This window comes from Tamandua tetradactyla, chromosome 10 (genome assembly GCF_023851605.1).
Source record: "Tamandua tetradactyla isolate mTamTet1 chromosome 10, mTamTet1.pri, whole genome shotgun sequence".
Classification (NCBI taxonomy): Eukaryota; Metazoa; Chordata; class Mammalia; order Pilosa; family Myrmecophagidae; genus Tamandua; species Tamandua tetradactyla.
In genome coordinates this window covers 37,930,430-37,955,667 of record NC_135336.1, presented here as the reverse complement: position 1 = coordinate 37,955,667, position 25,238 = coordinate 37,930,430, and the positions used below count along the sequence as shown (strand labels likewise).

At 36.4% G+C, this 25,238-nt stretch overlaps 1 protein-coding gene across 1 annotated transcript in view; it reads right to left on the bottom strand.

The window, feature by feature from the left end:
• MORC1 (MORC family CW-type zinc finger 1) overlaps positions 1-25,238 on the bottom strand; it is a 200,774-nt gene that overhangs the window by 52,973 nt on the left and 122,563 nt on the right. Inside the window, exons 18-19 of the mRNA XM_077118444.1 lie at positions 9,111-9,179; positions 8,153-8,398 (exon numbers count right to left, since the gene is read on the bottom strand). Of these exons, the coding sequence (XP_076974559.1) occupies positions 8,153-8,398; positions 9,111-9,179 (315 nt within the window). The remainder of the gene's footprint in view (positions 1-8,152; positions 8,399-9,110; positions 9,180-25,238) is intronic.

Genomic DNA, 25,238 nt, shown 5'->3' with positions numbered 1-25,238 from the left:
ATGTCATAACAAGGATGCTGAAGTTAAGAGTCAGGATTCAAGATGACCACTTCCTGGCAGTGTTACCCTGAGCAAGTTTTATTTTCCTCACAGGTAAAATGGGTATGAAACATTACAGTATTTAACTCTTTTGTTATTGAAAGGTTTAGATGAGAGGACACATGTGGGATACACTATCTGAACTTCATCATAGCCACAGAGAAAGAGGAAAGGCTAACACCATTCATAAACTCATGTACATACATTAGAGCTTCAGTACAATTAAGTATACAGGGTCACAGATATTAAGTCTGCATCACATCCATTACCTTGGAACAGTGGAAATAACTGTAGCTATACTAAGATTGTGAAAAATAATGAAAGAAGTTTGCTGCAGTGTAGACTCATGATCCTTTCAAAATGTCCTAGACTGCATCCTGGTTGGATATTTGGAGAAATTTGGTGTGGGACTAAGACATCCTTTAAAAAACTCATTATTTTGAGTGGTTCCAAGATGGCAGCTTAGTGAGGGGTGGAATGTGGTTCATCCTCCAGAGCAGCTAGTAAATAGCCAGGAACAGTGCAGAACAACTGCTGGGCGCACATCAGTGACCAGGCACATAGCATACACCAGTATGGACAAGGTGGAACAGCTGTGATCCCACCTAGACCTGTAAGTCCCCCAAGCCACAGATGCTGGTGCCCCTACCCCATAGGCTGGTTCCTGGAGGAGAAAGGAAAGAGACTTTACTAGCAGCAGGGGCTGAGCTCAACCAAGCTCCAACTATGTAATTAATTAACAAATTCTAACTACTGAAAATAGGCCCCTAGCTCAGATAAACTTTGAATAAGAACTAAAGGTACTAGTTTTAGCCCTGACAGGGAAAGGGGGAAAAAAAAGGTTTTTTGGATCAGATAGCACAAAATACTTGAAAAGGTCTGAACTCTAAAAAAAGGGGATGGGGGTCACATAGGACCTGGAGATACATAGAGCAACTTATCAGTTTAAGCTCTTAATTAACAAACTCGAAGGGGGTCCTGCTTTGAAAAGGATTGTTTTTTTCTTGTGTTTTTTTTTTTTTTTTGCTTTGTTTCCAGTGCTTAGCTGCTCATTAGATACAACGGCAAGGCTTCTCAGGCTCCAACTGCCCCAGGCAAGAGTGGAATTAAGCTTATCTGGGAGACAAAGAGACTGGTCAGGTGAAAGGAGTTAATTCCCTGGAAGCTGTGCCTTTCCTAGGAAAGGGGTGGGGCCCAGCTCAAGTGGAATTCCTCCCTCAAGGAATTCAGACCCCAGGGACTGGAAAACTGAAGCAATTAAAGCCAGCCTACAACATCTCCTCTGTCTCAACCAAGTCCCCAGCAGGAAGAGTCTGTTGACATTAAAGATAACACATCCCTTTATGTTGGTGGGACCCACAGGCAGACAAGCACCACCAACTGGGCAGGACAGGAAAAGCACGGAGTCTAGAGGCTTCATAGGAAAGTCTTTCAACTTGTTGGGTCTCATCAACAGGAAAAACTGATGCAGGTGACTATTTCTTCCTCAGAGGAGGACAGTCTGGTCTGGGAAAATCTAACTGGGGGTTATAATATCTAAGACTCTCTTAAGAAAAAAGGCTCCATACAGGCAGGGCAAGAAACAAGAAAATGAGAACTGAAAAAGTCTGACCTGCTAAACAAAATCTATGCTAGAGGTCTAGAATAAGTTGAACTGAATGTCAGAAAACATACAGAGAACAAAACAATCCAGCAAGAAAATCCTAGGTAAAAGAGTGAAAAAATCTCTGGAATAAACTAATTAAGGGAATTAAATGCCTAGATGCCAGCAAAAAATAATGAGTCATACTACAAAAATTGAAGCTATGGCCCAAAGGAATAAACCAACAATTCAAATGAGATACAGGAGTTGAAATAACAAATTCAGGATATTCAAACAGACATGCAAAATCTCATCAGGAATCAAATCAAAATTGAGGGAGGATATAAAGAAGGCAATGGGCAAACAAAAAGAAGAAATTGAAAGTCTGAAACAACAAATCACAGAATTTATGGAAATGAAAGTCACAGTAGAAAAGATGAAAAAAACAATGGAAACCTACAATGTTAGATTTCAAGAGGCAGAAGACAGAATTAGTGGACCAGAGGATGGGACATCTGAAATCCAAGAAGCAAAAGAAAATATAGGGAAAAGAATGGAAAAATATAAGTAGGGACTCAGGGAATTGAATGACAACATGAAGCACATGAATATACATCTCGTGGGTGTCCCAGAAGGAGAAGAGAAAGGAAAAGGAGGAGAAAGACTAATGGAGGAAATTATCATTGAAAATTTCCCAACTCTTATGAGAGACTTAAAATTACAGATCCAAGAAGTGTAGCATACCCCAAACAGAATAGGTCCAAATAGACATACTCCAAGACACTTACTAATCATGATGTCAGTTGTCAAAGAAAAAGAGAATTTCAAAAGCAGCAAGAGAAAAGCAATCCATTATATACATGGGTAGTCCAATAAAACTGTGCATAGATTTCTCACAGAAACCACGGAGGCGAGAAGACACTAATATGATATATTTAAGATTCTGAAAGAGAAAACTGCCAACCAAGAATTCTATATCCAGCAAAATTGTCCTTCAAAAATGAGGGGGAAATTAAAACATTTTCAGGCAAAAAATCACTGAGAGAATTTGTGATCAAGAGACCGGCTCTGCAAGAAATACTAATGGGAGCACTAGAGACAGATAGGAAAAGACAGGAGAGAGAGGTGTGGAGAAGAGTATAGAAATGAAGGCTATCTGTAAAAGTAGAAAGAGGAAAAATTAGATATGACGCATAAATTCCAAAAGGCAAAATGGTAGAAGAAAGTCTGCCCTTACAGTAATAACACTAAATGTTAATTTATTAAACTCCCCAATCAAAAGACATGAACTGGCAGAATGGATTAAAAGACAGGACCCATCTATATGCTGTCTACAAGAGATGAATTTTAGACCTAAGGACAAACATAGGTTGGAAGTGAAAGGGTGGGAAAAGATATTTCATGCAAACAACAATCAAAAAAGAGCAGGAGTAGCTATACTAATATCCAACAAATTAGACTTCAAATGTAAAACAGTTAAAAGAGACAAAGAAGGTCACTATGTATTAATAAAAGGAACAATTCAACTAGAAGACATAACAATCATAAATATTTATGTACTGAGCAGGAGTACTCCAAGATACATGAGGCAAGAACTGAAAAGAGAAACAGATGCATCTACCATAAGAGTTGGAGACTTCAATTCCTCACTTTCATCAATGGACAGAGCATCTAGACAAAGGATCAATAAAGAAACAGAGAATTTGAGTAATACAATAAATGAACTAGACTTAACAGACATTTATAGAACATTACACCCCACAATAGCAGGATACACCTTTTTCTCAGGTGCTCATGGTTCATTCTCAAGGATAGACCATATTCTGGGTCACAAAGCAAGTCTCAATACATTTAAAAAGATTGAAATCATACAAAACACTTTCTCAGATCATAAAGGAATGAAGTTGGAAATCAATAACAGGCAGAGAGCCAGAAAATTCACAAATATATGGAGGCTCAACAAAATACTCTTTTTTTTTTTTTTTTTTTTTTTTTTTTTTTTTAAAGGAAAGACAGAGAGAAGGAAGGAAGGATAGAAGGAAGAAAGGGAAACATCTTTAAACATTTTCTTGTTTTATTGTATTCTGTTTCTCCGTTTTTGTTACATGGGCTGGGGCCGGGAATCGAACCGAGGTCCTCCGGCATAGCAGGCAAGCACTTTGCCCGCTGAGCCACCGCGGCCCGCCTCAACAAAATACTCTTAACAACCATTGGATCAAGGAAGAAATTACAAGGGAAATCAGTAAATATCTTGAGGCAAATGAAAATGAAAACACAACACGTTGAAATATATGGGATGCAGCAAAGGCACTGCTAAGAGGGAAACTTGTTGCCTTAAATGCCTATATTAAAAAAGAAGAAAGAGCAAAGATTGAGGAATTAACTTTTCATTTGGAAGAACTAGAGAAAGAACAGCAAATTAACCTCAAAGCAAGCAAAAGGAAAGAAATAATGAAGATTTGAGCAGAAATAAATGAAATTGAGAACATGAAAACAATTCAGAAAATCAACAAAACCAGAGGTTGGTTCTATGAGAAAATCAATAAGATTGATGGACCCTTAGCAAGGTTGACAAAAAGAAGAGAGAGGATGCAAATAAATAAAATCAGAAATGGAAGAGGAGACATAACTACCGAACCCACAGAAATAAAGGTGGTAATGAGAGGATACTATGAACAACTTTATGCTAATAAACTAGACAACATAGATGAAATAGACAACTTCCTAGGTAGGCATGAACAACCAGCATTGACTCAAGAAGAAATACAGGACATCAACAAACCAGTCACAAGTAAAAAAAATTGGATAAGTCATTAAGAAGCTGCCCAAAAAGAAAAGTCCAGGATCAGATAGCTTCACATGTGAATTCTACCAAGCATTCAAGATCAATCCTGCTCAAACTCCAAAAACATTGAAGAGGTGGGAAAGCTACCTAAGTCATTCTATGAAGCCAACATCATCCTCATACCAAAGCCAGACAAAGATACTACAAGAAAAGAAAAGTACAGACCAATCTCTCTAATAAATATAGATGCAAAAATCCTCAAAAAAAATGGTTGCAAATTGAATCCAGCAGCCCTTGAAAAGAATTATACACCATGACCCAGTTGGATTTATCCCAGGTATGCAAGGATGGTTTAACATAAGAAAATCAGTTAATGAAATACACCATATCAACAAATCAAAGCAAAAAAAAAAAAAAAAAACATGATCTTCTCAATCGACGCAGAAAAGGCACTTGTCACATTGTGTTGGAAGTTCTAGCCAGAGTAATTAGACAAGAAAATGAAATACAAGGCATCAAAATTGGAAAGGAAGAAGTAAAACTTTCATTGTTCACAAATGATACAATGCTGTATGTGAAAAACTGAAAAATTCACAGCAAAACTACTAGAGCTAATAAATGAGTACAGCAAAGTGGCACATTACATGATCAACACTCAAATATCTGTAGTGTCTCTATATTAGCGTGGCTAGAGGGAAGTGACTGAAACTGTAGAGTTGTGTTTCAGTAGCCATGTTTCTTGAAGATGATTGCATAATGATATAGCTTTCGCAATGTGACTGTGTGATTGTGAAAATCTTTTCTCATGCTCCTTTTATCTATGGTATGGACAGATACTCACTTACATGCAAATACCTTCTAAGCTTATGTCTCCAACTTAAAACTTGCCTCTGAAATTGAGACTCATACAACTGACTCCTTACTTGATGTGGCCTCTTGGAGTCACAAACTATCTAAACTGAACTCATGGTCCTTCATGCAAACCCAGTTACCTTTTAGGATGCCCAATTTCAGTGAATGGAATCACAATCAAACCAGGTGCAAAATCACAAGTTTAGTAGTTATTCTTACTTTTTCCCTCTGCCACACCCTCTACATCCAAAATGTTCACTGTTGCTTCTTACAAACAAATACACAAGGAATAAATGGATCCACTTCTCTCCATTTCCACCACTGCCACCCTGACTCATCATATTCCCATTATTTCTCAGCTAGACCCATTGCAACAGCCTCCTATCTCCTCCCCCCACTTTCATTCACCCTGTCTCTACCAACCTTTCATCCATGATCCACCAAAGCAAACTTTTCTAAAGGAAAATCTGTCGTGCCACCTCCCAGATTAAAGCCTTTCAATGGCTTGCCATTGCTTTTAGGATACCTGTAAAACCCTTTATTAAAGCCATAGGAGATGCATGTTTCTAGCTGCTCCCTCATCATGTACTATAGCCTGTTTTGATCTCTCCGTCCCTCACAGCTTGTCTTCTTGATACTTTGCATTTACCATGTTCACTCTTCAGCAAATGCCACTTACATTATTTGGAAATGTTCTTACTCACTTTTTGTCAGTTTAATTGGAATTCAATCCTATGAGCTCAATCATCATTTTTGCAGGGAAGCCTTCCTTATCCTCCCAGACAGAGTTAAATCCTCTATTATAACTGCTCATGCTACTGAGTATATTTCTTTCATTAAAAACTGCCACAGGGGGCGGGCCGCGGTGGCTCAGCGGGCAAAGTGCTTGCCTGCTATGCCGGAGGACCTCGGTTCGATTCCCGGCCCCAGCCCATGTAACAAAAAACGGAAAAACAAAATACAATAAAACAAGAAAATGTTTAAAGATGTTTCCCTTTCTTCCTTCCTTCCTTCCTTCTATCCTTCCTTCCTTCTCTCTGTCTTTCCTTTAAAAAAAAAAAAAAAAAAAAAAAAAAAAAAACTGCCACAGTACATAGGCAAAAGAAAAAAAAACAGAAAAAAAACTTGCCACAGTAGGAGTTTACATATTTGTCTTTGCAATTAACCGTCAACCTCTCTCACGAGACTGGAAGTTCCACGGGGGCAAGGACTTTATGTAGTTTTGCTCAAAATTTAATCTACTGTACTTAGCATAGTAGCATACTGAATTGTGGCTAGATGTTTAATATATAATATATGTGTACATGTGTGTACATAGAGAGAGAATAAGGGCTAACCAAGTGAATCTCTATATTTAAGGTCTAAAATGTGTTTTAACACTTGGGCACATTCTCAACTTCTCAATCACTTGTATTTATTTGCCGCATGCCGTGGCCCTGCAAATTAAACAATCCTAAATCTTGAAAGTGGATAAGTAATGAGTTTTTCTGGAAAACAGGTTTAGATGAGATCTGACTACAGAATGATAAAACTACTTTTTAAATATTTTAAACTTGCAATACTTTGAACTTAGCAAGTGTTCAATAAGTATCAGCTAAATATATGAAACTTGTACATTGAAGTACGTTATGTAAAGTAACAGAAAGATTAAAATTCTGTAGTAATTATAGGTAGTTTCAGCCTTGGTTTGTATCATTTCAAGGGAAGATTTTGTGCCAAAATATCAAAATTATGGGGAAATAGGTTCCAAACATTTTAAGAGGAAGAATGAGCTGTCCAAGCATGCAGTGAGTAAAAGTTGCCACTCAAGATTTCCAAGAAAAGGATTAAACCATTTGCCAGAGATATTACAAAGGAATGTGTGAGATATTTCTGTAATGTAACCATTGTTCAGAATAAATCCTTTTGATAGAACCATGCTTAACACATCATGTCTCCCACCATACCTAACATAGTGTCTTACACAGGACTGAAGTTCAATACGTATTTGCTGATCAAACGAGTTTATTGTTTTCAGAGCCATAATTTCCTTGAATATTTCTTATAATAGCTCATAGCCACACTTCAAGGATGAATTTAATTTTTGGAAATAGTGAACAAAAAAAGCATTAGAACTAAAATTTGATGAACTACATAAACAAGGCAATTTGTGTGTGTATATATATATATTATATATATATATATAATATATATATATATATTGCTTACAAGGTATAAATAGTAGATAGTAAAATGTCCGTGAACATTTAGCATTGCACCTGGCATGGAAATGCTCACTCAATTCTAAATATTATTATAAACTGAATCTGAAGTCAAATTCTCAAAAGGAAATTAAATAAGAGTAATATTACAAGAATGAATGTATAGTGATTCTTTTTAAAAAAAAACAAATTTGAATAGGTGGAAATTCAGGGTGGTGTATTTGCTAAAATTAATCTCAACTTTTTGTGGTATATAAATATTATATCCCATTTTCCCAGCACCTTGAATTCAGGAGTAACTACTTTTGCATAATTTGGCTAAGGATTTTTCCTATAAAACATTGAATATAAAATTCTTAAGATTATAGGCTTATCATACACCAATATTTGTCTCTTAAATGCACATTTAAAATACTTTTCCCAGCCAGACATTTTTCTAGAGCTTTTTCCATTGGTTTGAGCTCTCCACGCATGGGCTGACACTAGCAAACTCTCTTTATTCCGAAAAAGAGATTTAGGAAAAAAAAAAAAATGGGACCCTGTCCAAGAAACACAGATTGCAATTTGAATTCTATAATTAGAATGCTTTAAAAATGTGAAAATTAAGCAAAACTTTTATCAGAGGTTATTTTCAGAACAGTTGATATACTATACATCTTGTGAAGGAAAAAAAAAACACAATGAAACACACACCTGGACTCGCTCAGCTACTTTGACACTTTCTGTGGGGGCAGCTGGACATTTCTGCTCTTGCGGTTTCACTTTCTTCTGTATAGATTTCTTCCTAATTTTAGTCTCTGAAAGGCATTCTATATCAGAGTCTGACCCTTCTGGGTTTCTTTTTCGGCCTCCATTGCAGACTGAGAACTCAAAGGATGAAAGAGACTCATGTTTCAAATAATCATCTGAAGATCTGATTTTCTGAGTTTTAGTTTTTTCCTTAAATAACAAAGAACATGTTTATATATTTTGGTAGACTGCTTATTTATAATGAATTACCACTTCTCTTATAACCTTATGACAGTAGGTTATATTTCTCATTATTAATAATTGTTTTAAATCAGAAGTTTAGAAAATAGAGCTTAGCTAATGTATACTGCTGTTTTGGTTCATTAAGAATTTGACTTAGAAATAGCTGCAGAGCTGGGTTGAGTCAAGAAATGTTCTGATTTAAGAATGCATTTTTGGATTTCCTTCTAAATTTCTAATTTTAGATAATAATGAACATCTGAGGGATATAATGTATTATAATATTTTGTGACAACATTGTAGGCATTATATTAAAAATATATTCCTAACTGAATATACATCCGTAGATTCTCTGTCATACATGCACATTCTCTCTCTCTTTTCCTCTCACCATAGAAAATACTGGAAAGAAATGCATTAAAATATTTTTAAATGGTCCTTGTTTCCAGGCAATAAGACAATGGATAATTTAAATTTTCTTATTTGTATTTTATTTTTTAAGCTTTTTCCTGATAAACATGTATTACTTTGGTAAGAAAAAAAATGATGGGTATTAAAAATAAAAACCTATTAGTGCTTTGCTTTCTGAACCTCATAAACCTTGAGGATATTTGGCCCTTGACAAAACTTATCCTTCGTATACGAAACATGACAATAGCTCAATCACATTTCAATTACTCACCTTAGGCGCTGAAGTTCGGCAGGTGGTAGTAAACTCAGTGATCCTACTTGTTGGTATAAATTGAAGCTTCTATGGAAAAAAATTAGTTGGCAATTGTATGTAAAAAATATTTCCAATTGGCATATTTCAATAATTCAATATTTTTTATTTCTTAAAAAAGAAGTCTTAAGATACCATATGCTCACAATAATTGTTTAAGGAATCAATTTAAGTTTAGACAAACTTTAGCATTTTTCTGTTCAGTAGCAACTGCACAGTGCCAAGACACTCCATTGGTTTGTCAAAGGATTGCACATTATATGTCTTAAGAGCAACTACTCGGTGACACTGTCTGGTTTCCACACTTCACAGCTAAACCGATAAACACTGCTAAATTTTCTTCACCAGATTATTTTGGTGGCCCGCATACAATCACTCTTGTAAATGTTCCATGACGACTTGAAAAGAAGTGTATTCTCTAATATCAGTGAAAAGAGTTTGACATATAGCCATATATATACACACACACACATATATATAATTACTGTTGCTTAGAGTACTTTATATTCCTTACTTATTTATACATTTGATCTATGCTAGACTGAGAGCAAATTAAAGTTTCTTATTAGTAGTGTGATTATCTCCTTTTCCATGTATCTCCTATAGTATTTGCTCTATATTAGCCAATGTGTAGATATTTACAATTTTTATACGTCTTACTTGTGAACTGAACCCTTTAGACTAATGAAGTGCTCTTCACTGCTCTGTTTATCTGTTTACTGCTTTTTTTCTTGAATTCTAACTTGTTCAATATCGGCTGTATGCCTATTTCTGTGCATTTATCTGAAATATTTTCAATCTTTCCGAATCTGTTTTAGACATATCTTGTATACAGAGCAGTGTGCTCTGTGATACAACATGAAGTTATTTATCCTTTATTAAGGTAAGTTAAGATTTTTTGTGTTTATTTATATTTATTATAAATATGCTTGGACTTAATTCACATTCTTTTATGTTCTGTTTGGTGATTTCTTTTAAGGTTTTTAATAATATATTCTATATATATTAAAATATAATATATTATATTAAATATATAATATATTTAATAATAGTTTGCATGGGTATGTCTTCTGACACTTATGTAGGTTCTTTTTTCAAGTAGTGATCACTGTTATAATAATTCCATGTAATATTTTTAGTCCTCTATATCTTTAAACTGTATCTAAGAAGTTTCCTACTCTTAACACTGACAAAATTTATTTTTCCTATCATAGAATGAGCTAGGACTCAGCATCAAGGGATTGAGAAAACTTTCTCAACCAAAAGGGGAAAGAGAGAAATGAGAGAAAATAAAGTGTTAGTGGCTGAGAGATTTCAAACTGAGTCGAGAGGTTATCCTGGAGGTTATTTTTATGCATTTCATCGATATCCCCTTTTTAGTTAAAGGTGTATTAGAGAGGCTAAAGGGAAGTGCCTGAAACTGTAGAGGTGTATTCCAGCAGGCATGTTTCTTGAAAATGATTGCATAATGATACAGTTTTCACCATGTGACTGTGTGATTGTGAAAACTTTGTGTCTGATGCTCCTTTTATCTATGATATTGACAGATGAGTAAAAAATATGAATTAAAATTAAATAAATAATAGGGAAACAAATGTTAAAATAAATTGAGTAGACTGAAATACTGGTAAACAATGAAAGGGACTGGTAAGAGGTATAGGAAAAAAATGGGAACAAAGGTTAAAACTAATTGAATAGATGTAAATACTAGTGGTCAATGAGAGGGAGGGGAAAGGGGTATGGCGTATGTGAGTTTTTTCTTTTTTCTTGTTATTTCTTTTTCTGGAGTGATGCAAATGTTCTAAAAAACGATTGTGGTGATGAATAGAACGCTATGTGATAATATTGTGAGGCACTGGTTGTACACCACACATGAAATGTTTATATATCAATGATATTCATGTTTGTATGTTGTTTTGGTTTGATAATACAAAATAAATTAAATTTAAAAAGTGTATTTTTCCTTCCCTTCTTCTGATATTTATACACACTATTTTTTCAGGGTTTGCTGTAGTACCAAAATAAATGCTTCAACTGCTGTTCTTGATTCATTGGCTTAAATGATAAATGCTACTTCTTGATTTCCTATTAATATGAGACTAACATTAAACTATTTCCACCTTCTTTCACCCCGACCTCCCTCTTTTTCATAGTTGAATTATCTCTACATTGCCAGGGTATTTACACTCAGTTTAGCACCTGATGTCACGTTTTAGTCTTAGCTCCATAGTTTAATATAGTCAGTCCTTATCTTCAGTCCTTTGTTATAGAACTTTCAGATATCTCTTTGTTGCAGTTTGAGCTCTTTTGGTTTGCTCAAAAAGAGATCACGAGAACAATATATCCTGAGGTTTTTCTTAATTTTTTCAAAACTATTTACCTATAGCTTTTTCATTTGAAGAACAGTTTGGCTGAACATAAAATCCTTGGCTCACATTTCCTATCCTTGAGAATCTTGTAGTACTTACTTCAGAGTCTCCTGGACAATGAGTTTGTTGTAGAGAAATTTGTGGCCAATTTGAACTATTTTCTCCCCATAAGTGGTTTGATCTTTCTACCTGCTAGCCAAAGGATTCATTCTTTTATTTCACAATTGAGGAACTTAATTATACCACATCCTTTTATTGACCAGATTAGAATAGTACCATTTGAAATACGTAGCTTCCGAAAGTTTTATTTTTTTCCTGAAAAAATCTGTTCCATTATTCTGTTTTCTTTGGGTATTCAGATTATGCAAATATTTAACTTCCTTTGCTTACCTTCTCTTATTGCCATTTATCTTTGAAACTTTAAGCAATTATTTTCTAACTCTATTTAATCTTCTTTTCCTTTTTTCATACAACTTATCCTCTATACCAGAGGTCAGCAATTTCTTCTATAAAGGGCTAGATATTTTAGGCTTTGTAGGACACACACAGTCTAGGTTGTATAGTACCTTTCTTTTATTTCAAATCTAAAAGTATAAAAATCATTGTTACCTTGAGGTCCTTACGTGAAGAGGTAGGCTGGATTTAGCCCATGGGACATAGTTTGCTATGTTTACCACAGTGTAAATTTGCCCTTGTGTCCTTTCCAACTAGATGTTATATTAGATTCTCCAGAGAAAAAGAACCAACAGGATATATATGATAAAATTTATTGTAGGAATTGGCTCAAGTGACCATGAGTATAGGCAAGTCCAAATACCACAGGGAAGGCTGTAAGCTGGGAGCTCCAATGCAGGTTTCAATGAGTTCTGCAGGGGAAGCTCCTGGCTGAAGTAGAAGTAGGCATTCTTCTTTCTGACTGATGTAATCATCAGATCTCTCTTTAAGGCCTTCAACTGATTGGATGAGACTTCCCTCAATGCTGAAGGTAATCTCTTTTGTTGGTTGTAGTTATATGACTAATGATTTAAATCCATGAAATGCTCTCACAGTAACAGTCAGGCCAGTGCTTGCTTGACCAAACAACTGGACACCATAACCTAGTCAAGTTGACCCATGAAATTAACCATCACAGAAATGTTGGACTCCATTTTCTTCCTGGCTAAATTGAGAGATTGCCTACTTCTAGTCAACTTATACCAACTTTTTATCTCTTAAAAATTATCCTCCTCTGTAAGGTATTGGTGGCTGAGAGAGTTCAAATAAAGTCGAGAGGCTACACTGGAGGTCACTCCTACGCATGCTTCAGTTAGACATTGCTACCTGTCATAACTTACCAAACCCTAACCAAAACCATTCTTGCCAATCCTAAAGAACCCTTAGGGCAATATATAGATTCCACAAAAGTTCCATGCACTAGAGTACTTTTCCAAAATCTACACACCCTAGATGGGTCCCTGGACCAGATAAATCCTGAAATGCAGAGAGGCCAACCTCTCTAGAATACCAACTAGTTCCCTCCCTCTATCCCATACTATTGACAGCCCCTTCCAACATGAAAAAGCTAGAATGGGAAAAGCTCAAATACCCCTAAAGAGTTAGAGAAAGATCAAAGGTGATAGTGGAGTTATACAGAGAAGATAGGGTTTAACAAATGAGTATGAATGCCGAGTCATTATTTCTTTTAGCCTTCACTACCTTAGAGCAGCTAGAAATAAAAATCTGGAATTGTGGACTTGTAACCCATACTAATCTCTGAAATCTGTTTCTAATTGTTGCAATGTACTTTGAAATATATTGCTTTTATGTATACATGTTATTTTAAAAGAAGGAGGAGTATAATAGAAAAGACAGGATTTAACGAATAAGTATGACTGCTGAATCATTATATTGGTTTCCAGTGTCTTGGAGTAGCAAGAAAAAAAAAAAACTGTGAAACTGTAGCCTGTACCCAACTTTAAAATCTGTTGTGTAACTACTTGTTAAAATGTACTTGGAAATGTACTGCTTTTTATATATACATATATGTTATATTTCACAATAAAAAGAGTTAGTAAAAAATTGTCCTTCTCTGATGGGAAACCAAGAACAAACTTCTGGCCTGGGCATAAGAGAATACTTGTGTATTGACTGTACCATGAGCATGAGTGAGCTGGTGATGTCTTGCAGATGATCAGATGATCGTGCAAGACTAGAAAGCAGGTCCCACACCCAGGGCCCTCGCAGCCCTCCACCTTGCCTTCTCAAATGACACAGAAACGCATATTGTGTTGGAGTGAGGGTGAAGGGGAAAAAATGTGTAGTCTCACCCTGAAGATTATATGTCTCATCGTGAAAACCAAACAACTTCATTTTAATTGCTTAGAGAAAATAAAAAGGCGTTACTGTTTTTGTTTTGGTTACTCTGTTTAAAATGGGATTAAAAACATAGAAATTAAAATACATGATTTTTTTAAGAAGTCAAGATATTCTTTCACTCTTTTTTCTTCTGTGCGCAGGATGTTATTGTTTTGAATGCAACACATGAAATTTTAACTTGAATTAGGCAAAGAAAATGGAAATGAGAGAGCTGAGATGAGAGGGAGAAAACTCTTCAAACCCAGCAGGGCTCCTGACCCAAAGTACATGTCCTCCACAACTTAGTCTGACCTTGTCAGGGCCAGTCAAGCCATTGCTATGGCACATCTACCCTCTCTGCCATTTTTGTTCTTCTGAATCCCCCTGCTTCTGCTCTTCTACAACAGCCTGGCTCTAGTTCTCACATTGAGGAAAAACAATCTCTATCTTATGTAAATATTCTGCAATCATATAAGGTGTCAAAGAAAAAAATGTGGGATTGATACCTTGGCCAATACATTCTGAAAAACAAATGCATCGCTGATTGCATATAGAATCCTTGGACAACCCCCCACTGATATTCCCAGCAGAGATGATATGTAGTGCAATTCCAGAAAGGTCAGAGTCTCTGATGTGCCTAGAGTCCCTTGAGAGGGGAAAAGAGCCATGGATAGAAGTCAGAAGCCCAAAGCCACAGGACTTGTCCACTTTGGTGAACATTGTTTGTCCCATGCTTTCAGTGACTAGAGATTTTAGGACCTGCAAATAAATATATCTAATAAAAATATGTATGCACTAATGGAATACTGCCAGCAATGAAGGGAGATGGGCTGCTGATGTATGCAGCAACATGGATGCACTGCAAATGGACCCCGCTGGATGGCGAGGGTAGGTTCAGAAGGATCTATACTAGATGGTTCTGTTTACAGGATATTCTAGGGAGGGCAGAACTGTGGGGACAGAGAGAGCAGATCAGTGGTGGTTGGGAATGGGGAAGAGAGGAGGGCTTGGCTTTAAAGGGCACAAAGGAATTTTGAGGGTGATGGGACTGTTGTACGTCTTGGTTTAGGTGGTGGTTGCATGACTGTGGGCATTTGTCAAAGCTGATAGAGCTGTCACTGAAGGATAAATTCTACTCTATATAAATTATATCTCAATAAACCTAACCTAAAAAGTTTTAAAGAACCACTAAAAAAAATTGGCATACATGCTGAAGAGTTTAGAGTTACATGTTCTGATGTTTGCAACTTATTTTGAAATGCATTTATAAAATAAAATTTATTGATGGATTGTTTTGACGAATGGACAGATATGTGATCAGCAGTAAAGTAAAATATTAATAGTAGAATCTAGAGGGTAGTTATATAGGTGATTCTTTCAATTTTTCTGTATGTTAAAATTAGTAATAAAATACTGGAAAACATTAAAAAAAAATCCACCCCCTGAAATCCTTTTATCTTCCTTATAATTTACTTTTCTTTTAATTCTTTTAGTATTATCAGTACTCTTTATGGTCACTGAAATGTCTAGTCTCTCAGTTTCTCTCTTTTCTCTCAGTTTATTATACTCGCTCTTAGCTATCCTTCCTTTCTGAATCTGCCTGAGAAATATAGTCCATCACTTCCCCTCTGCTCTGCCAAACCCATTCTGAACATCTCCAGTCTTGGATCAGTTAGATCATTGATCATTTTCCTTCTCGGCTCAGAAATTTCAGTCTGCTAAAATGTGCCTAACACTGGGATTCACACCATATACACACATACACAAATGCATGGCTCTCACCCTTTCTGGACAATTTTTTTACTTGTCTCTAGTTAATTTCTGTTCTCAGGCCTACAAAAGGCCACTCTAAATCTTCATTAAACCCTCTATACAAAGCCTGCTTCTTTCATTGTCAGCAGATGGCCCTGCTTCCTCATTAGAGAAGAAAAAACAAAATTGAGGTTATTAACAGTGCATGAATTCCTTTAACTTCTTTCCCACAATTCAGGAAAATAATGTCCTTCTTGCTGCCCTAAATTAAACTTTCCACATGGGTCCTAGCAGCTCTACCTTCCTGCCTTTGCTGGAATTTTTCTGCATCAATCAAATGCCGTATCTCCCTTGTGTTACATTTCTCCAATTTCACCAGTCCCTTTCTCTTAGTCCAGAAACATTGTCAAATCTCTCCCAAAAACAAACAAGTTTACTGCAACCCTAGCTAACGCTCTAGAGACAGCACTATCTTTCTCTGTCCCCTCAGCACAAAATTTCATAAAAGTAGCTCATTACTCATGGCTTCTATTTCTTTACCTTCTATTCACCCCTCAACTGATCTGCATTCCTCCTGAAATATCTTGCTGAAGTTACCAATGATCTCTAAATTATCAACATACTTAGCACAATGCCTAAATCATAATAGATTCAGAAGAGATATGTATATAGTTAATTTAATAATCCAGCAAAATTGAAGGGAAAAGTGCCAAAGCAAAAAACTAAAAAGTAAGATTAAAGTGATAAACCCTCATGAGAATGTTTTCTAAACACTAAGACAAAAAGTTGAATGTTTCGGTTTTATGTATTTATACATATAAATAGGGCACCAAAATAAATGTGCTATTTTACGTGTACTAAATGACATGACCTGAATGAAAAAATTTACCAGTTCCCCCCAAATTTTTCCTTCCCAATCCTTCCTAAATTATTCAAGAAAAAGATTTCTATTAATCAATACATTTCTACAAATAGATAGATGAAACTGTGCCATTTTCAGCACTGGCTTTTGGTGTAGCCTATACTTTAAAAAACACATGCGTTTTAAATTTTAAAAATGCGTTTTTACATCTTTAATTATATTTTTGTAAAACAGAAATGTGGTTATGACAGGCAACATGTTTCAAATCCTGTCTGTTATTTAATAAGTAGCTCTCGGCTTACTATAGATTCTCTTTAAAAAATTGTTAGTGCCATCTTTGTAGATTCTAGATAAGAATCATCAGCCTAGAAGGCTTGCTAATATCAGTTTTTAGTCTTAAATGATACTGATAAATTCTCTCAGTGAGATGTTGTTTCTTTACCTCTGGGGAAAGCCCTGGAAATCAGCCACTGAATCAATGAATGCTACATACAATGAAGTGTTTCTGGAAGCCGAAACAGTGGAGGAGTCTTTGAGCCAGGCATAGAGGGCAGAACGTCCAGGGTATAAAAGAATTGTCTAGATCTTGGCCCCAGAGATTCTCGTTGAGTCTTTCTGGTGTTGATTGCAGGACTCCACATTTCTATAAACACATGAGGCTGTTGCAGTACAGGTGGTCCAAGAATCACAGACTTACAGCCTTGGAAGATAGGGAATTCTCTCTTCTAATTTTATATAAATGTTTTATGGGACTACAGAGAAAATATTTTTATATTTCTTCACAGTTGAGGCTTTCTGAACTAATTTTCCTGCAACTTGGAACTTGGGACCTGGGCTAAAAGAACAAATCATGGAAATTAATTTATGATTTATTATTAATAAGAAAGCCTCCAAAGAGATTTGAGTCCTAAGAGGTTTATCTCCCTGGAAGTATGTGTTTACATTTCAAAGGGAGAATGGCATCTGGGACCACAGAGCCCTTCCCTGATTTGTAAACCTAGAGAAGCTGGCCTTCTTTTCCCCTTGGAGAGATTCATTTATATTCCAAAGGTAGGTGCAAGAACCCAGGATCCCTCCCAAAGAGCAAGAAAGGGGGAAGGAATGACTCTACTCTCTTCTAAATAAACACCTGGATTCATTATTTTTAGAGCTCCTACAGTACAAACTCCAGAATATGTAGATGACATCAGATCTGGCTCTCCTTACATCTGTTGCCTCCTAAGAGATAAGGCATTGGGCAAAAGGGAATCATTGTGATAGTTTGCTGCCCTATCTCCTCTGCTCTAGTAACCATGTGTTTGCATTCAGAATAATATTAACAAATATAGATATTTAAGACTTAATAGCTTGTAATTGAAGATGGGCAACTAATATTCAAGTGCTACAAAATCTGGATGGAATAAGCACATTCATAGAATCAGAAACCCGAATACAGGTTATCAGGGGTCAGGTTAGGAGTAGGGGATGGGGAGTTAATGCTTACATTGTACAGTTTCTACTTAGGTTGACGGAAAAGTTAGGTAATAGATGGTGATGATGGCAGTTTGATATTGTGAATATAATTAACAGCACTGAAGTATATACTTGAATGTGTTTAAAAGGGGAGACTTGTATATATGTTACTAGAATAAAAATTTAAAAACAGCAGCACAGGACTGTAAAACACAGTGAACACTACTGTAAACCATGGACTATAGTTAATGGTACAATTATAAAAATGCTGTTTCACGAACTGCAACAAAAATATCACACTAGTGCAAGGTGTTAATGGGGGGGTACATGAAAACTCTAAATTTTATGCATGACTTTTCTGTAAACCTACAACCTCTCTAATTAAAAAAAGAATGGATGGTTAAAATACAACAAGAGCAAAAAAGCAAAATTCAGATGGAATCTTTCCAAATGTTTAGTCTAACCTTCTTTTTTTACTGAGCTAGGAGAGTGCTAAGGTCAAGGAAGATAAATGGACAGATCTGACTCATTCTGCTTATAAATAGCAAACCTGGACTTCATCAGGGATCTTGACACAAGCTAGTACTGTCTCCATCACATTCTGTTGCTTTCACCCCTTTCTTCAAATTACTCCTAAGCATCTCTCCTTCTGTATAGCTTTCCAAACTAATCACTTTGTTTTCCAAATCTAATTATAGATGGAGCTCTTTAAAAAGAACAACTGTGATTATTATTAGCAGATAATTTCTCAATTTCTCCCACACTGTAGAGCCAAGTAGGATAGCAGAGCAGTTTAAAGAGCTTTGAATGTACAAATAATCTCGTACTTTAGATCCAGCTCTATTCCTACTTAGCATGAGTGACCTTAGCCAGAGGAGCCATGCACAGTGAGGGGTCTGAAGCCAGAATGTCTCAGTTAAAATCAAAGGTCTGCAGCTTCCTAACTCCAACCTTGTCAAATTACTTCTCTGTCCCTCAGTTTCCTCATCTATAAAATGGGAATCATAACACAATGTATCTCAAAGCACTCTCATGAGGATTAAAGTCAGTATATTTAAAGCACATCTAACAGTGACATGATCTAAGTGTTATCATCATTTAATCCTTTCTTTCACCCTTCTTACCCTCATTTCCTTATCTATATAATATGTACAGTTAGGTAATCATTCAGGATAGTTTTAGAAATCAGAAATGATAGATAATTATGGAAATCTTGGAGGAGAGAAGGGAATTGGAAATATGAAAGATACGTAATTATCTTTTACTACAAAAATACCTGTGATGGTCAAAGGGGATAGTATTTGCAGAAACAGGCAGATTCACCCTGAAGGTAATGAAGCTTAAGCTTCAGGACCAGTCCCTTATGGGGGTCCCTTCTGAGGCCCTGACCTGAACTTCATAATATAATTATGTGTATATTTTTTCTCACAGAGAGTCTCCACAATTCTATAAACCTTAGGATCAAAAAAAAAAAAACAAAAAAACCTAGATCTCTCCCTGTTCAGAAACAACTTGAATGTTATTTAGTTCTTTTTGAATACCAAGAATTGCTATTATTAGAAGTATTTGGCTGAGTCTAGAAGATCTAGAAGAAGTCTAGAAGATCTTCTCGAAATTTGGAGGCCCCCTGAATAAAAGTAAAGATTACGAACGAATGCAGTTCTCTAGGGATGTGTCAGGAGATCTCACACCCTTCATAAGAAGGGGGACGTGCTCAGCAAGGGCTGACTGAAGGACTCAGAAGGGGCAAGATTAAAGCATACTTTGGTAAATTATGAGGTGAAAAAAATAATAACCCAGGAGGTGCAAGGATAGTTCAGTGGTAGAATTCTCACTTGCCATGTGGGAGACCTGATTCCTCGCCCACGCATTTCCCAAACGAACAAGAAACCAACAAAAACAATAAGCAAAGAAAAAATTCAACAAACGGTGCTGCAGTAATGGGATACTCACGTGGAAAAAGAATGAAATGTGACCCCGCCATACAGCATACAAAAAATACATCAATAAATAAATAATAACCCAAATGATATTTAAGTTTAAATATGTGCATTTTAGTTTCACTTGAACCTACAGAGAGTTGGCACAGAGGAGGTAACCAGATTCATACCAAGAATACAACCAGGAGAGGAAGGTTAACAAGGTTAAATCTGGGGCTTGAGACATAGGGTGTGAGTTCAAGGTCAGTGTAAGAATCACAGAAACCAGTTCCCTAAATTAAATTTAAATGCAAGGTTGGGTCCTGAGTAAGAGGGGAGATAGGTCAAACAGGATGCGAGACAGGATTTCAGCTCAGAACTAGCGCTCAGAGACGCAGGCTCAGAGGCACAGGCTTCCTTCAGAGAGGAGTAGTGAGTTCCTGTTTTGGAATGAAGCCAAATACCTTTGCTTTACTGTGAGCAGAGTAAGGCCCTGAAGTGCGTCTAGGATACCAAGTAACCTCTGTCAGTCCCTGATTAGCATGCGCACTAATTGAGAACTGGTTGTACATACGGTTCAGGTGCTTAAGGAGTTTTTGTAGGGCAGAGATCAAATGGTTATATTTGCATTAAAATCCAAATTAGTATTCTTTCCTGTGAAAAGCATTGCAGGCAACACACCTGAACCTCCACTTGCTCATTCCGTCTGCTGATATGAATAAGAAGAACTGGTTAGTCAGCAAGGAGAGGGTTGTATAATGGCAAGACTGCTGTTGAGGTCAAAGTTACGTCTGTGCTTGGAGAAAGACTTTGAAGTTCCTATCAGCCCTTGGCAGCAGCTTTTGGGCACTTTCGGGAATCACAGGAGCTAACTAAAATGGATGGTATGCCTGAGCTGCATCCTTCAAGGCAGAAGAGAGCAATTTATGAAGGCAGACTCTGCGACTCTCCTGGTTCCCCGCAGCATGCTGTGCCCTGAACCAGGCTACTCTGATGCTCCCATAATTGCTGATCCCGCCCACAAGTTGCTCTTCATAATGTATATCACCAGTTCTTCAAGAAAGGATGAGGAAGAAAATAATGCGGACAAGCAATTAAAGTTAAAAGCCGAACATCTTCTCTTAAACATCTGCTGTGCCCAACCCTGAGCCAGGAGTGGTAGTGGGAGGCACTCAGGAGAAAAATAACACATGACCTACCTTCAAGGTACTTCTAGACCCGTGAGTTATAAACCATTCACCTGATATCTCATTTAGTATGCTGTGCACACAGGACCCGTAAGTGTGAATATATTATGTTATCCCTTTTGGAAAAGCAATGCCTCATCATAGAGAAATGGGATCTCTGTAGCAAGAGTAATTAAACAAAATAGTTCAACTGCAGTGCATATAATAGCCTCTTGTTAGACAAGGGTCTTTAACTATCATAAGTTTAGATCATGGTGGTTTATATAAGGAGGCTGAAAAGTACTTTTGATGAATAAATAAATTTTCTAAGGCATCTGTCTGTAGTTACATAGATTTAAAATCTCAGCATCCTACACAATAATGACACATTGAAATGATTAAATTCTAAATGGGAAAATGTGCTCACATTCTTCATTACAAAGTTGTACTCAGATATGCTATTTCAATTTGAGAAACACAGAAAAAGTTCAGCAAGCCTTCTTTTACTGCTAAAACAACCAATGTGGGAATTGCCAGATTATATCACTTCATTTTTCATGTCCACATGAGTACAGCAAAAGAGCAGAATGTTATTGCTAGAGTTCTTTTTCAACAGGCAAGGAATTTTACAAAGGCTGTTCATTCAATAAGAAGACTGTGAACATGACAAGTGAAATCTAAACACAGTCAATGTTCTCCTAGTTAGATGCAATACTTCATTTTGACCAATATAAGCACATTTTGGTCTCCAATAATATATGTAGAAGATCAAAGCTAACCATCGTATAGTCAACCAATCCAATCAAATTAAAAAATATTTATTTTGGTGCTTATTTGTGATGAATTTTATATTCATCAAATTATTATTTAAACCTTCATTCACTGTTTGGTGAATGCCTGTTACGTGAAAGGTCCAGACCTAGGGTCTAGGTGCTGTCAGGAATGAAAAAAACGCAGAAATGTTTCCTTCTTTCAAAAAGCTTCCAAGATAGGAGACAGATGAGGTACACAAGTAACTATCATAGCAGGTGGAAAGTAAAATGTGCTCTAAGAGAGACGTGCATCAAGGACAAAGACAGTTGAGAAGAAGGAGAGGTTTTCACAGGTAGAGAAATGAGAGAGGCTGTTCTATAGGAATTAGCATTAGTGTAGGATCTTAGTGTGGAAGGGACAAAGGCTACCCCAAGAAAGAATGGCAGAAACAAAGGCACTCTGAGTAGCAGGGAAGAGAACATGAATAAGGAATATGGAAAAGCTCAGTGGGACCATCAGGGAGAGCAAAAGAAACTAACACTAGAAAGACAACCAGAGTCAAATTATAGAAAGTCTGGGCTGTAGGCTAAGAAATTAATATTAAACAGAAAAGATTAATTCAGAAAGACCTAGAGGATACATAAGTAACAGGATACACATTGCACAAACATATTAATTAGACAAATATACTACCCATTAACATGACTTACATAAAAATGAGTAAATTATAGAGTAGGCTTAATTCAAGGACCAATATCCCTGGATGAAATGTAACTAAAGTTTTATTCTGTGTGTATGATAATGACACTGTCAAGCTTGACATACAGTACAAGGCAGAAAGAAAACCTAGATTGTGAATTAAAACTTTTAAATGAGGCAGAGTCACAATTGGAAAGTCCCCAAAGGCAGAGGAATTGATTTTGTAAATATCCTTCAGGTTTAAAATTACTGTCTGGGTTTAAATGAAAAAAAAAAAAAATAGAAGAACAATTTTCCAGATAATATGCCAATTAGCAGTGGAGCAAGGCAGAGGAATATAATGATAATGAAAATGCTTCACAGTTTGGCCAGCAAGGCGTCACTTGGCACTCCATATAGAAAACAGCAGAGATGAGGAACAAGGCTGAAATATGGAGTCAGGAGCATATTACTTATTCATCTATTCAGAAGGGGGAAAGTGGAGTGGGCTGTTCAGAAGCACAGTTTTTAAAGAAGATATTGGTTTGTCGGCACAGTTTATCAATGAAATGTAGGGCAAGCCCTTTATTCTGTAAAAAACACCGACCAAGGATTTTGAATTTGAACTCTCTTGTGAGGTTTACTGGATATAGGTATTGCCCTTAACACACATGGCTAACAATATATCAGCTTGTTGCATTTTTAAATGTTATGTCCTTTCTGTTCATATTTATCCTAAGAGACTGTGAGCAAAACGGTCAAGAATGAGGCAAAAAGGGAACAAATTCAGCTCCATCATTTAAAGAAGTGTCACTTGATTCAAGTTAATTATCTTCTTTGGACTTTGCTCCCCTCTTCTGCTAAAATGGACATAATTAGCTGGAATGTTGTGGAGATTAAATAAGATATCATATGTGGAAATGATACCATTGGCCCTTGCTACTGTTTCTCTTCTAGACAACAAGACCTAATAACTTGAATACTTCTTTCACCAGATCCGTTTCCTAACTCACTGCAGGTGAGTCTACCCAGAACTTCCAGTGCGGGGTGCACCTAGAAATCAGACTGTGTCATTTTACTCACCAGTAGGACGTGTGCAGGATGAGGGAAAGGTGGTGTAACTGCTGGGTTCTGATACTAGTAACCATTCATATTATCCCTCACCCCTTCTGGTTGTCAGTGACAGAAAATCCAGAACCACGGAACCCAAGATTCAGAAACATTTTTGCTTTATCTAGCGAACCTTTCATTTTCCAGATCAGGCTGCTCTGCTGTCGTTACGGCTGAAACAGGAAGTAGGAAGTACCGTGTGCAGACTGAGACCATGTCTTTATTTGTTCTCTAGCTTTGGTTAGTGGATAAGTGGGCACCGGTAGCAGGAGGGAGGAAGGAAGACTAGGAGGTGGAAGAAGCATAATTACACTGCATGCGTCTTATTATTTTCTGATATTGAAAGAATGGGCAATACCAATGGGTGGGACCCAGTGAATTACAGTGACACACTAGCCAGTTCTTGATTTTCTAGTGGCATCTACCCTACACCTGAGTTATATCTACATTACACCTGAGTTGTATGTACACTTTACCTGAATGCTACCAAAGCCCTGTTCCTTCTGGCTTTTTTACCTTGCCCATGTCACATTCTAATAGCACTTTTTCTAAAATGCAGCCAAGAAGACAGTAAATTCACACTAAACACTGGATTGTTTGAGTTTTGTTTCTGACATGATAGCTATCACCAAATATAATCTGAACACTCATTTTTATTTTTATGAAACGGGGAATTGAGCCACCTTTTCAAAGTTCCTCTATTCAGCAATTACCATATTTTACAATGGGTTGCACAGTTTTTAAAATACACGTGTCACCCAGATATTGAGTTTATTTTTTAAATAAACAGGCTTAGCCTGTAATATAAAAGTTTGGTTCTATGAAGGAACAAGTCAATGTTTGTCATCAGTTCTTCATCTATATCATTCTTCTCATTTGGAATGCCCTGTCCTTTTCCTTCTATTTACACTAAATAGACTTCAAACCCCAGGTTATAGCCCTTTTTCCATGAAATTTTTAATTTTTTTTTTACTGAAATTGCTCTCATTATTTCTGGTCAATGAATTTCTTTTGCACTTTAGATTATGATCAGACAATTAAGAATTGAATTAGTATTGCTTACAGTTGTAACTATGCTGTAAGTAGCTACTAGATTTTTTCACAAAGACTGTATATTATCTGAGGGCATGTATTATTGCTTGATTCAACAATGATCTATTAAGTACCAAGTACGTGACAGACACTGTTTTAGGTAGGGCAAATTCACAGTAAGCAAAATTGATATTTTCTCCTCTTATGGAGCTTTCATTCTGTTAAGTTATTCTGTATTCCCCACAATGCCCAGTGTGGGACAGAGACAAATTCAAGTATGTGTTCAATGAATATCTCAAAATTCACTAGTTGCCCATGGTTGGGCAAACTCTAACCAAGGCTTTTCTTGATTACCACCAATACAGGGTCAGTTAAGGGCACTGAGTACTGGAAAGTATGTTAAGCATGCTAATATTTTCATCAAAGAAGAGGATAGTGAAGATTCTTTTGTCCTTTGAATGGATGAAAGTAGATTCCTATGTAAATGCTGTTTATATTTGAAACAAACAAATCTGTAAACCTGGCTTAATTTTTTATGAAAAAACTCAACCATCAAGAAAGAAAGAACAAACAAAGCTGATGGCCCAAATATGTTACTTCATCAGGTGCATCAAAATCTCTTCCTCAATGATGAATAAAACATCCAATGCTAAATAAACAAC